The sequence below is a fragment of the Myodes glareolus genome, chromosome 15, assembly GCF_982192425.1.
Source record: "Myodes glareolus chromosome 15, mMyoGla1.1, whole genome shotgun sequence".
Lineage (NCBI taxonomy): Eukaryota > Metazoa > Chordata > Mammalia > Rodentia > Cricetidae > Myodes > Myodes glareolus.
Window position 1 is genome coordinate 60,360,450 of NC_142040.1, and position 14,881 is coordinate 60,375,330.

Consider the following 14,881-nt stretch of genomic DNA (forward strand, 5'->3'; position numbering starts at 1 on the left):
CACATATATATATACACATATATATGTATACATATGAAATATATTGAGAAAATGATTGTTTAATGAATACAGAGAAATCACATCTTTTGGAATCCTCAAGATTCAAGAGAATGATTCAAGCTTGCCTTTTTTTTTTTGATGATTGGAAAAGCTTATGCATGCATAGGAATGGCCTTACTTGAGGACATACATCCTGAATGCCTTTATTGCTCATGCATCCTTGTTATAGTACAGTTTCCCTGAAGGATTCTGAGGGAGATTCAGGTGGTAAATATAAGCCAGCTGCTATTCAGTATAATTCTTCCTTGGAATGCTTTATACTTTTATTTATACATAAGCGGTAGCATCTGCCAGCAAAAAAGATTAGAGTAAGCACTGTCTTCTGAATAGATGACTCCAGGCCTTACGCTTTATAAAGCACATTCATCCCTGTGGATTTAGCTTTTGATTCAAAGTTATTTGGAAAGAGGTTGAACAGTCTTCCTACTGTGATAGAAAAGGGTTTCACGAAGCAGTTTCTTAGCTAGGAAACTTCTTTGTCTCTTTTGTCTCCATTAGCATAATTAGAAAGTGGACCTTCCCACATGAGTTGAGTTTGTTCTAAGAATAGTAAAAATAAATATTTTGCATACATCTCACTCTTTCAATAGGAAGAAAATCATATTCTAGAAAGATGCTTTATCGTTTTCCTCTACACCAACAAGTAACCAGGAAGCTAAGACTCCATTTGTAGCTGGATATACCTACCTCTAAGTATTAGTCAACTAAGTATGAGGAACAAGGAAGAACAGCATTGCTTTTCTATTTTTGTTTGTTTGTGCATTTGTTTTGTTATGTTTTATTTCTTTTTTTTTCTACTTCTCGCCTAAGTACTCATCAGATTCATGTAAGTGGAAAGAAACTGACAGCACTATTCATATATTTTTATTATGTATACTTTATTGTGAGGGAAATTAGCACAAAACTCCTAAGTAACAGAAGGAAATGAAGTTATGTTAATGGTTATAAAGATGATTTTGTGGTAATAATTGACACATTTTGAGACCTAATCTCAAAATTGATGCTCTGTTAAAAAGAATTCTTATCTAGTTTTCTTAAAAACTCATATGAGATGGGACTTTCTACTTGATATTTATTTCATAAACTGAGGAAGAAGAGAAGTGGAGAGAATATATGGCCCCAAATTAAACTGCATAAACTGTGAAATTGAGAGTCAACCCAGCTCACTTGTCTCTGGGGCCCAAACTAGTGTTGTGTACAGTAAGAGTTTGAAAACTCCTAAAATAAAATTCTGCTGGCTGAATACATGCGAATTAAGACTTTGGCAAGACTAAAAGAAATAGATTTTTATCAATTTAAATTGATATTTTCCTTTTGTGGATAGAAAAGAAGAAAATTATATTTCAAATTATATAGAACCCTGCAGCCTTTGCTCTATAGTCCATTAGCCTTATGAATCCTCCTGATCAGAGATCAGCTTTTAGCTGCATAGAATCATTAATTTAGTAAAAGTATAGTTATATAAAAAGGGTGGTAAACTCTTTCAAATTGCAATACATATTACATTGGGACTCAATAACATTTTTTATTTGTGTGTTTGTAAAACACAAAGAAAAATATTGGAAAAACTGAACATCTATAGAGTAAGCAATGGTTTTCATAACCATTTTGTCTAAATATGTAACAATTTTTAACAAATATTTAAAATATTTAACAGTTATAGACTGTCTAATCTCTTAAATTTTTTTATTTTATTGATATACAAGAATTAATTTTACATATTAATATTACTGTTAACTGTTTTATATGTGTATCTACTGCATATTGTTTTGATCAGTTCCTGAATCACTTCTAATAATCTTTACTATGAACTTTTAAAATCTTTGACTTTTAAAGTATGCACTATTTAACTTAAATACAAAATGGTTCTCTCAAGGAAGCAGACCTTCCACTATTCAAGAGGTAAAGTAATACATGTATGTATATATAAATGACATCAGCTTTGCTAGCTAGAAGATGGATGGAAGATTTTATTAAACATAATTTCAACAGGTTAATGTCTGAGTACTTTAGGAAATGTACAATTTCTTTAACTCCATTTTATTTAGACATAATAGACTTAATTCTTTTCCAGAATAAGACTTTAAAGGAGTGTAGAGAATTTGTGTAGTCTGTGATACTACTGGATCTATTAGTGGATTCACAGAGATGATTATGCCAGGCAGAAAATCTTAAACATTGACCCCAGGCTGTCTTTCTAAATTTGACTCTTGTCTGAGGTATTACAATGTGTAAAATTTGGGTGAACTGATTAATGTTTCTGTGCACATTTGTCATGTGAAGAGGTTAGTACTGTTTTGTACTTGATTTCTTTGGAAAACTCAATAAATTTGAATTGCTGAACTTATATTTCAGTAAGTACTTTGAAGGTATGAAATTCTGAATTTAAAAAAAAATAAATAAAGTATGCACTATTGTCTTATTTGTGTAATATCTCTACCGTGGAATAGCACACCAGAATACACTTGTCTGTTAGGATATATTCATCGGCCTTGCTTATCCTTCCTCCATTCTATTTTCCAATACCTCTAAAAACCACTGTGATTCATCAGTGTCTGTGACCGCAATGCTCTGACTAAACATATAACTTCAATCATGTAGTACCTGTGTATACTTGCCTTACTTACAATATTTTTCAGTTCCATACATATTGACTCTTATGAATGATTTCATTCTGTTTATAACTACTTATCCTTCTGTTGTGTTTATGTACCTCACTTTATCTCTGCATGCTTAATTTGATGGGCATACTACATTTCTTGATTCTTGTGAATAATACTGCCTTGAACATGAAGCACAAATATCTTTTATATGACTTTCTACTTGTGACTGGCCACATTTGCATGCAAATTTCACTGTGTTCATATAACCAGCATTATGAAGTCTAAATGACTTTAACTTGAATCCATCATGTAAAGCACTCAGCTATCAGTAGGGCTGCCTAGAATACACATGACATGCATAATGCCATTATGACAAATACGAGGATGATATTAAGGCCAAGCTAAATAGACAGGTTTTAAAATTTCATTCATCAATCAAAGCAATAAGTAAAATTTATCTTTCTTCATAACAAATGTGATGCTTTTAATTTCACCATTTTTAATATGGCAGATGTAATGAATTCACTGTTTATTGTTTGGAAGCTGGTTTGAATAAAATAAACTGATATACAAAGTCGCTCTTGGAGCTAGTGTGATGCCTTTTTCTATTGTAAAAGGCACTTAGTGCCAAGCCTGACAACCATAGTTCAGTTACTGAGTCCCACACAGTGGAAGGCAAAACCTTCATACCACAGTTATCATCTGTCTACCACTTACCGTGTGGTATTTATGTGCACACAAATATAGATACACATGCACATAAAATAAATGAATAAAAATAAAATACTAAAGTTCTATTTAATGTCATCACTGATGAATATATCAAAAATGTTTTTGCTATATTTTTATCTAATAAAATGTTAAATCGTATCCATGTCGTCCAGTTTCCAAATGAAGATTTTAAAGTAGATGTTTGAAAATGTTTTCATTCTAGAAATAAACAAAGTGATGAGTTTTAGAAGTTGGTGATATTGACCAAGTACTTAATCTATTTCCTATTGTTTCTTCATTAGAGTGAAGGAAAACTCTGATTGGAATATATTTTATGAGAAAAGAATCTATTCTCAATTAAAAAAATTAAAAATAAAAAAGTGGTTCGTAATTAAGAGACATGGCCATGTATAGCAAGAATTTAATAATTCTATAATACAATCTCATAATTGGTTGTTAGGGACACATATATAATATGAAATCAACAACATTGTATTGTACTTTTAAAAGGAATGTTTAAAATAATGGTACTCTTGTGCCTACTTATAACAGAATTTATAACTAGGTAACTAGACTCTATAGTAATTTTCTTTATTGCATTTATTTATTGCATCAGGAAAGTGGATATGATATTTATTTGGATATGAGCACTCAATGTCCCCAAGAAGATTATCTCAATTGAATTCTGCACACAACTTTGTCTCCCTAAACACTGTTTTCATTTCCTCCTTCTAGATAATCCCAAAGAGACAACTCGTGTGTCTGTTTTTGTGAGGATTTTGGATGTGAATGACAATGCTCCACAGTTTGCTGTGTTTTATGATACATTTGTATGTGAAAATGCCAGACCCGGGCAGGTGAGCAACTCTACAACTCCTATTCAGGATGATCCAGTTGTGTGTAAAATGTGTTTTGGTTAAAATCTTGGAAAAAATGAGACAAATTGAGTGAGGAACATTTATTTATATTCTCATTAAAAGTTTAGAAAGTGGTTGATGTTTATAAAGTTGAAAGTATTTTAGCAATTACATTTCTCAGTTCCTTTTTAAAATTTTAATGCGAGAAATAATGAGATCTTACTCTACATTATAATTATAACCATATAGTAGTAAGAAGATATTGTCTCTCCCATAAAAGTTGAGATGTGGGAAATAACTTTAAATTTTAAAAATTACAGAATCAGAAAAACTACCAGAATGTGTTCCATGCCATGCCATTGGTTCTACATTATTAACCATTTAGAGGAACAGAGGATGATTATTAGTACAGTTTATTATTTTTATTTTTTTACTTGTTTGCTAATTTGTTTCTTTGTTTTGTGTTTTCAAGACAGGCTTTCTCTGTGTAACAGTCCTGGCTATCCTAGGATCACTTTGTAGATCAGGCTGGCCTCAAAGTCACGGACATCCTCCTGCCTCTGTCTCCCTAGTGCTTTGATGCATGCACTACCATACATTCTTTAACGGTCAGAGCTTGGGCCCTAACAGCTCTAGTGTCAGGTGGACTCCACCACCCATTCTCAAGAAATCAATTAAGTACACATGTAAGAGTGAAAGGCAGAGAAACATGATTTATTCAACCTGGCAAGGTTGGGAAAGATAAATAAAAAGGCCAGTGGTGTCTGTCTAACTGATCCATCTTTGAGTCCCAGCATAAGGATTTGGTTAAACAAGTTTCATGGAATATGCATCATAAAGAATTACCTGTCAAGTGTGACCCTTCCCATCATTGCCACTACCTTGTATCAGTTCCAATTTCTCCTGTGAGGTGTTCTGCGTGACTGTCCAAATTATTTGAACTCTTTTGGGGAGACAAGTTTCTCCCGTGGCAAGTGCCTAGTTTCAGCCTTTTGTTCTTCAGTATGAGATTCCTGAGAAATTTTCAATTTTTTGTTGACTACTTTTTCAGTAGTCTAATAAGATAACTCTCGACACAAAGCTTTTCCTTAGAATATCTCCATCGCTGCAGGATGTTGGCAGTGAGACTCTAGAAATGCAGAGACAGGTGCACAGGTTCACTGAAACAGTCAGTGCTGAGTTGTATGTGAACATGTTTTGAAGTAAGGCAGCCGCATTCACTGCTGTGGATTTCCTGTGTTTCTCCTAAGTGTGGCAACACATAAAACACTTAATGACTTCATTTTCATTCTTTGAAGCATTCTTTCCACATCAGCTTTGTTTGGAATTATTTAAATAATTTCCTCAGTGGACTCATTTTCTTGTTTGAAAAGCTTCAGCATATATGGCTGAGAGAAATGCTCTTAATTGTCTTGAGTGCTGTCTTCACAGAAGGAAGCTGCATATTATAAATAATAATTGGGAATCAAAAGCATTTTATTAGAGATAGAGAAGCCATTGAGAAACTGTGTTGTGTTTTGACATCATTTAATGCTTTTATAAACATCAATGTCATTGCTATATTTTTATGCAAATTGCATTGTCAAATAACTCTTCTTGTGAATATTCTAACGAAAATTCAATAGCTTGTCTATTGTTTGAAAGGATAGAATTACTGCAATTGGATTTTTTTACTTCAAATGTTATGGAAATGTTTACTTCTGAATATTTAAATAACTTAGGTGCTCCTAACATTTCTAATGAAGCAGTGAAGCAGTGTCTACCCTAAAAATACCATGCCAGCCGTGCTTGACCGACAGGCTCAGCATGGTTTAAACTAAAATCTTTTCTGAGAGTGATAAATTATCCACTTTGCTACTACTACATGCATTGCTTCCTCCATGATTATTAAATTTGATTTTTCAAGAGATACCTTTCAGACCAGTGGAGGCATAAATACTAAAATACTGATGTATTCAAAATAATAAAAAAAGAATGTATTTCCTTGTGCTTTCTCTCTTGTTCACTGTAGCTAACCTACAATGTCTCAAGACTTTTTGATTATTTCAAAAATAGTTAATGGAGGAAAAGAATATAATGCTTGCATTAAAAAGTATTTACTGAGTTCTGAGAACTTTAATATGAAGAATGTGACTAACTTTTTCTAACTAGCCACTTGTGCACACATGCCCAGATTAATTCTTCTTATTCTGACTAGTTTGTTTTCGTATGATTGCATGAGAAATGTTTTCGTTGGAACAAGACTTTTATACATGAAATCATGAGTAGAATGTGTTGGTATGTGTACTCCCAGCCTTTGTGAGACTGAGACAAGATTATCAGGTGTTCAAAGTTTTCCTACCTACAGAGTGTGCTCAAGGACAGCCCGCGCTACATATTATTTCTCAAAAAGCAAAACCATTTAGGAAGAGGGAGGGGAGTGAATTTGGACTTGAAAGTTAAGGCATCCGAATAAAACAAAGTGGTTATTCACTGACTTTTTCACTAAACCCTGGGTGAAATCCACTTACCAGTTAGGTCTCCCAAGCTCCTAAGAAAATTGAGTATGGGGTCCTTTGAATAAACTTGAGCTATCATTTTTATTTATTTTTTATTTTTCCATTCAAAAATTTACACTTTTGCCCGCCTCCCAATTTCCTCCCTTTCCCCTACTCACCCTCCTCTCCCTCCCTCCCTGCTTGAGAGACAGCAGGGAACCCTGCCCTGAGGGAAGTCCAAGACCCTCCCCACAACATCCAGGCCTAGGAAGCTGTGCATCCATATAGACTAGGGTACCAAAAAGCCAGTACATGCAGTAGAAACAAGTCCTAGTGCCTTTAGCAATGGCTTCTCTGTCAGCCACCTTTGTCAGCCACAATCAGGGAGTCCTGTTGGATTGCATGCTTGTTCAGACCCGGTCCAGCTGGATTTGATGAGCTCCCATTAGAACAGGCACACTGTCTCAGTGGGTGGACCAACCCTCAGGGTCCTGACTTCCTTGCTCATCTTCTCCCTCCTTCTGCCCTTCAACTGGACCTTCGGGGCTCTGTCCGTTGCTCTGATGAGGGTCTCTGTCTCTATCTCCATTCATCGCTGGACGAAGATTCTATGGTGATATTCAAGATAATCATCAGTGTGATAGTGGGGCAAGGCCAGTTCAGGCACCCTCTCCTCTGCTGCCCAAGGACCTAGCTGGGGATATCTCTGTGGACACCTGGGATCCCTTCTAGAGCCAAGTCTCTTGAGTTCCTTACTTCAAACAGTAGCCCTGTAATTTAGGAGTTCTTTAGGTAACAGATCTACAGCATGGGGTATTATCCCACTCATTTGGTGTGTGGACAAGTGGGTAAGTCAGAAGTAAAACTAGAACCACCACGTTTTCCTTTGCATCCCTGTCCCTGGTCTTGTCAGTTCCTTGATTTAAGAAAGGTGCATTTCCTTTATAAAGGACGCAACATGCCACTGAGATGAAGCTAATTGGCTTCTTTCACGCCTAAATTTGGATACTAAACTCTCACATCCTTAAAAACAGAAAGTTGTTAGAAGTGAGAAGGAGAGCTGGCTCTTTTCACATGCATTTCCCTCCCTCATATCCTCTCCTTCAGCTGGTGAGGATATTTTCATGTCCAAGGGAACAAATGAGCATTTGCATCTCAAAGCATCTTTTGAAGGAGTCTCTCAGGGAGAGTGGATGGTATCAAACAATATCATCAACTGACATTACACATCAAGTAAGGTGGCAGCCAAGGTTTATCAGACCCAAAATAGGCAACATATGTTCTCCAATGCATCCCTCACAACGTGGGTTTGACCAGGGCAAAGGAAAGTTTGCACCAAGAATTGCTTGTCTTCTCACAGAAAAAGTTCAGTATCTTCAAAGAATGTATTGCTTTCCTTTGTGCATCTAAGAATCCACCCCACATCCACCCACGCTTCATTTTGTTAGGATCCTTGAAACAGCCTTGAAGTTCCTGTAGGATGTGAAATACACGTCAGCTCTGTGACTGCTAAGGACTGAGCTGAATGTATTCTATCTCGGACTTGGAATAAATAATCAAAAGCACTGTTGTTGTTTTTTTTCTTTTTGTAATATTAAGATGCAATAAAATAGTGAGTCCTTGCTGAGCCAGAGGAAATCTAATTTTTATTTTGGTCATGAACTTGTGTTCGGGAAAGGGAGAGACTCAGCTGTGTCATTTGGTTTATTGTCCCGTTAATACTGCTGCTCTTTCTGTAAGACCGTGATTCAGTTAACCACCAATCGTTAATTAATTGGCATGATAATCCTTAATCAGTATACGCATTTCATTTGATGTCAGGTAAATTTCATAATGTCCTCTACACACATTTAACTAAGCGGACCTTGATCCTCAAAATTATATTATTTTATTCTATAAAAATAGATTGAAACTTTAATTTGAAATAACAACTACAAATGTTATTTTGAGATATTGCAATTTTTCTTTAAAGGATCATTAGCTCTCCATATATGTGTGTGTGTGTGTGTGTGTGTGTGTAAGTATATGTATATATATATATGTATATGTATATATATTCTCTATATATTAGCATTGATCTTAGTGACTAAAAACTTCCATTGGTTTTTCACCTTTTGTTAATTTTTTTGTGGTATTTATTTTTTTCTTCAATACACTAATGAATCACTTTTTAATAGGGAAACTATAAAAGTAAAGTTAGGCAAGGAGAAACAAATGAATTAATAACTTTTAAGGACCACAAGCCTGTTACCATTATTTGCACATTTTTGTCTTGAATGCATTCAAGTTTCGGTTCTATATTTTATTCTATTACAATACGTTTTTCTTTATTCTTATAATAAATAGTCATCCATGATTTAATACTGTTTTACAATTATTTCAACACTTAAATGATTATTCTTGTTCATTATTTATAGAAAACAGCATAATACTTTGTGTGGTTTAATTAAAACTTTTGAATTGCTTTTTAAAATAATTAGAATTATAATAAGTAGAATATTTTTACTGTTATTGTTATTACATGTTTTGAAAGGAAACAAATTGAAAGGAAATTAAATATTAATTTAATATAATATAATAATAATTTGATCATATGCCTAATCATTTTACATAATGTTTTAAGCTTGAAATTTATGTTAAATCAACAAAACTCAAGAAATGTTTTACCAAGTATGCATACAATGTTGAACTAATGCTTTAAAAGTGTATTATTCTAAGAATAAGTTCAAATGCTTATTCAAGAACTGTAACCTTTTGATGTTTTTCTGAAATTGATTTTTAAAACATTATGTGTATAAGTGGAAAATAGAGAATAGTCTACCAGAGTATATAAATATCCACCCCTGATGCACTGTTCCATGTGTTAAACATATAAAGAACATATCAGACATATAAAGCAAGATATGGTACTGCCCGTATGTGTGTGTGTGTGTGTCTTTACAACACATGTATTTCAGTGCCCACAGAGTCAGAAGGAGGTGGTCACATCCCTTGGAGCTGAATTGCGGATGTTTGTGAACTGCTGAATATTTGTTCTGTGAACTTGACACAGGTTCTCTGGATAACCAACAAAGGCTCTTGATTGCCAAACCATATGTTTAGCCCCCTAGATTTTTGCTTAAAATGTCTATTGCTTTAAAATCAAAGTTGATACGTAAAATAGTCATTCCTGTGATATATAGATATAGTCTATCTTAAACTGTATTTATAAATGAAGTAGATAATCCTTTTCTTTTTAATTAAAAGTTTTTCTTTTGGAAAATCATGTATTACCTATAAAGTTTCTATTTCTTTCTCTTTTTTTCCTGTATTTTTATTTTGTTTCTTGTTTTGTTTTGAGGCAGACCCTGTTGTCTCAGAATTCTCTTTATAGATCAGACTGACCTTGAGCTCACAGATCCACCTTCCTCTGGATTCTTAGTACTGGGACTAGGTTTGCGCTACCACACCCAACCCTAAAATTTCTGGGTTCATTTTAACATTTTCACATTTAATATTTCAGCAAGGCAAAAATCTAACCCCCAATAAGTTTCCAAATTAAATCTCCTAGATCATGGCTTTAATTCAAATAACTCAGTTACAGCAAATATTTCCCTACATTTGTTTGAAAACCTCAAAGAATGTCATGTGGCATTTTGAAAGAAAACTCAAGAGTTCACAAAAGCAAAGCAATCATTAAAAGTTGTGTTTACTAAAATATTTGTGTATGAGGATCAAAATCAATTTACTTTTACAAGTTTTGTTGTAGCTTTTATTTTTGATATTGTAATTCAATCACATCTTTCGCCATCCCTTCTTCCTTCCAAGCTTTCACATTTGTTCTTTCAAAATTCATGTCATTTTATGCACATTATCACTGCCCGTGTGTGTGCACGCATGTGAGTGCACAGATGCACTTAAATATAACCTGCTTAGTCTGTATAATGCTATTTGTAGAATGTTTCTAAATGACATATATGGTTCCTGTTTTACCCACAGGAATGTGATGGCTCTAATTCTCTCTTTTCTACAGCTGATACAGACCATAAGTGCGGTTGACAAAGATGATCCCTTAGGTGGTCAGAAGTTTTTCTTCAGTTTGGCTGCTGTTAATCCCAATTTCACAGTACAGGATAATGAAGGTCATTTTTGAACTCTTTTCTTATCTAATATGACATAAATGGGAATTTCCCCCAAAGTAATTATTGCAATATAACAAGCCATTTATTTATGCTTCATATTAACAATGATATAAGCTTAAAAATCTGTTCACTCTGTATTTAGTAATGTATTCCTACAGTATTTTTTGAGGTTACTTACTCTCTTAAATTTAGAATAATACAATAATTTATCAATCTATGGGTGTTCAGAGGAAGATTTAATGTTGAAATTATTAGAAGGGCTCCAGATAGTTAATATTGTAAAAATTACTATGATATTTTAAATGTTGATAAATAAGTATCATGAGAACTGTGCTACTGTAGACTGTTCAAGTATCCACACTGACACATGAATATGTATGTATGTTTGTTATTATAACTTGTCTATATTTAAGATATTTCATAACAAATAATGACCTTAGCTCATATTGGAAGAAGATATATTTGTCTTACTGTGACTGCAGGTGTATTTCAAATGAATCTGGTAACCACACTAGCAAATATACAATACATCCTTCATGGTGTCTGGGAAGTGTTACCAAGACCAACTGTCTGTATTTCCTGAAGATGGTTTTCATGTGCCATAAAAATACTTAAGGCATTGGATCATTTTCCATCACACTAGCTACTCACCAAGAAAGTTCATCCAGTAGAATGTTCAAATAAATGAGTCAAGAGAAGCTATCCATTTGACACATTTGCTTTCACTAAATCTTGGGATGTGAAACGTCCATGTTTTCTGTCACTCTAGACACATAGAGTAATTGGATTAGAAAAGAGTAACGTAGACTTAGCAGTTGAAATACAGAATGTTGAAGCTGAGTCTGAATTTCGGGTAAACACCCCTCAGCGTAATTTCAATTTGCTGAACCTGGCAATCTACACGTAGACATCAGATTGCTGCTGTCTAAATTGAATCCTCAGTACCAAACTGACAATACCTGATTCTGGATTTATTTAATTTTGATTATTTTTCTGTGAAACTTAGCACTAGTTGTTAAAAAGTGATGTAGATCAGGATTGCTTCTGTCATGGCCCTGCTTACAAAGGTCCCAGAGAGACCACTTAAGACTCACTTTAGTTAAATTTTTACATAGTTTATGATTTTGTTATGTAGAAAGAATTGTTGAACCTATATAAATTAATCAAACAAGAAATGTCAATTCTCCAAAAACGTGTCCGTCTATTTCTGTCCTTGCAGCTAGTAAAGGTTAGATGACCGTCCTCGCAGTGGCACACTGTCACCAGGGCTCACGCAGCAAAATAAACAGTGCAGCTCAGAAATTGGAAAAAAAAAATCAAACAAGAAATAAACTTATACAAATATCAACCCGAAGAGCTCACTGAGTTGCATTCTGCATAATTTGATGGAATATTTTATCTAATTTTATATATGACATTGTTTTTTAATTTTCTGAAAAATAACCATACTGGTTTCCAAAGTGCCTACTCAAGTTTGCTCTCCAACCTTAGCAATGGAGGAACGTTTCTATTATAGAAGCAGTGTACAGAAATATTCAATATTTGCTAACCTTTAATTATATATTTAAATCTTAATGGATCGTGATAACTTTATTTATTTATGTGCTTACACTACATTGTATCATTTTCGTTTAATTATTTGATTGAAGCATAGTCTGTCATGTAAAATACATATTCAGACATGAACAAGTTTAAAAATTTATATGGATTATTATCCTTGATAAAGACATATTTTGCAAACCTCCAGAATATTTATCATTTGTACAGACATCATAAATGAATTTTCATGTTTACCATTTTGAAATTTTGTGAGCATAGAGCTGTAATACATGAACTCAGTAATTGAGAGCCTTATAAGGGAACTGATCCTATTCAAGTCCAGCCAGTGCTACAAGATCCTTTCTCAAAATAAATGGATAAATAAATGGTAGTACATGATACTAGATTCTCTGTATTTTCTAGTATACATGGTTTAGTTCGAATTAAATTATGCATATTGAATAGAAATATTCATAGTTTAAAAAACTGTTGATTATTTAATCCTATCGTTCACAACAAAAACACATTGATTGATTCAAATTATTTGTAATACTTATGTAATTTATTTTAGATAACACTGCCAGAATTTTAACCAGAAAAAATGGCTTCAACCGACACGAAATAAGCACCTATCTATTGCCTGTGGTGATATCTGATAATGACTACCCAATTCAGAGCAGCACTGGCACCCTGACCATCCGAGTGTGCGCCTGCGACAGCCAAGGAAACATGCAGTCCTGCAGTGCAGAAGCCCTGCTCCTGCCTGCTGGCCTCAGCACGGGTGCCTTGATAGCCATTCTCCTCTGCATCATAATTCTGCTGGGTAAGAAGTGTTAGAGGAAAAGGGATGGTCTTCCAGGATGACTAATTCAGTCTGTTATTGAATAGGAAGGGTTACCATCAGAACACAACACCTCTCAAGTTTAAAGACCACACAAATTAACTGGGAAACAGTAATAACAAAGAAACATTTTATCTGGTCAGAATATGTAATGTTTAAAGGAGTCTTTGTGGTAATTGAAGTAGCAGGACTCTTACCTGTGGGAATTATTCAAATATATGTAAAAATGCACACCGAAAATAAAATAAAAGCAATATGGTAACACAAGCCCCCAGCCCCTAACCTGAAGGCTCTCTCCAGCTGATAACTGCTGACAAGGAATAATTATTTTCTCCAAAAGAGTCTCCCTGGGGATAAAAACCACCACACTGAAGAGCAGGCCCCAGCCTAGTAGGGGCCAACACAAAAAGAACTCAATGGGAATTTTTAGGGTTTTTGATCTCAAGGATTTGTCAGAGCATTTTTCCTTTTTACCTTACAGACCCTTTACTTTATATTATGGTTTCTGATTTTAGTTCCCTCTGTGTGCAAATTTATGTGTCTCTGAGTCTTTGTGTATCTCTGTTTTTCTCTCTTTGCTTTTTCCTATTATAGTTTGTTATTATTATTATTATCATCATCATCATCATCTAGATGTCTGTTTTCTAATGAGAGAAAAAAAGAACTATGGATTTAGGTGTGTAGGTAGTAGGCAAAGATCTGAGTAAGGAAACATACTCAGACTATAGTGTATGAAAATAATTAGTTTAAATAAAAAGGAAAAAATCAAAAAAGAATTGTTAATAGTACCAGCAATGGATGAGTGTTCCCCTTACTCCAAACTTGTCACTCTGAATGTTGTTGACAGTTGTATGACTGAGGCAGACTGTGGTCACTAATAAGTGGTTTTTAAACATAAAAGTAAAGAAAATCGGCCCACAAATCACAATTTCAGAGAACCTAGACAGTAATGAGGACTCTAAGAGAGACATACATAGATATAATCTACATGAGTAGTAGAAAAAGACAACATTTCTTGAGTAAATTTAGGGCATGGGAACTTTGGGAGAAGGTTGAAAGGGAGGGGAGAGGCAGGGAGGGGAGCAGGGAAAATGTAGAGCTCAATAAAAATAAATAAATAATCTAATAAAAATTGTTAATAGCAAACTTTTAACAATAATCTGCTGTTTATCAAGCAGTGTACTGAACACATTGCCACAAAAGTTTTTTCTTGATTTGCTTTTTAATAAACAAACAACAGCAAAAAGAGACAACAGTGTCAAAACTGTTGAAATGTAATATCCTCACTCTGAATGGAGCTAGAAGTAAGTGTTGTCAACATGTTTCAAAGCAAAGCAAACAAAGTGCATTGCCCGGTTCTCTGTAGAATGGGCAGATTGCTTTCATATTTTTTCTTCTAATAACTGCAAGGAGGGCTTCACAGCTATCATTTTTACTGGAATCTGGTCAAAAACCCTTTACATGATTTAACTGGTAACAAATAATACTAGTTGGTTTTTATAGCCTTGAGTAGAATTAGCTGATCTTGAGATGAAAATAATGTATTTGCTCTCCGTTGCATTCCCGTTTCCCTATTGACTATAAGGATAGACACAGTAGCTGCATTTCAGGAAGCAGGGAAATGAGTTTGGGCAGAGTCAGTCTTACAATTTCTACTATATTCTGTATTGGA

The 14,881-nt window shown here is 34.2% G+C and overlaps 1 protein-coding gene and 1 long non-coding RNA gene across 3 annotated transcripts in view; one reads left to right on the top strand and one right to left on the bottom strand.

The window, feature by feature from the left end:
• LOC125397464 (cadherin-10) overlaps positions 1-14,881 on the top strand; it is a 186,329-nt gene that overhangs the window by 169,562 nt on the left and 1,886 nt on the right. For both annotated transcript variants that reach the window (XM_085676605.2, XM_048429864.3), the window contains exons 9-11: positions 4,110-4,231; positions 10,721-10,829; positions 12,940-13,191. In XM_085676605.2, the coding sequence (XP_085532731.1) occupies positions 4,110-4,231; positions 10,721-10,829; positions 12,940-13,191 (483 nt within the window). The remainder of the gene's footprint in view (positions 1-4,109; positions 4,232-10,720; positions 10,830-12,939; positions 13,192-14,881) is intronic.
• Positions 6,807-14,881, bottom strand: part of LOC146891551 (uncharacterized) — a 73,899-nt gene continuing 65,824 nt past the window's right edge. The window contains exons 2-3 of the long non-coding RNA XR_014996998.2: positions 11,481-11,594; positions 6,807-7,316 (exon numbers count right to left, since the gene is read on the bottom strand). This is a non-coding gene — a long non-coding RNA (uncharacterized LOC146891551). The remainder of the gene's footprint in view (positions 7,317-11,480; positions 11,595-14,881) is intronic.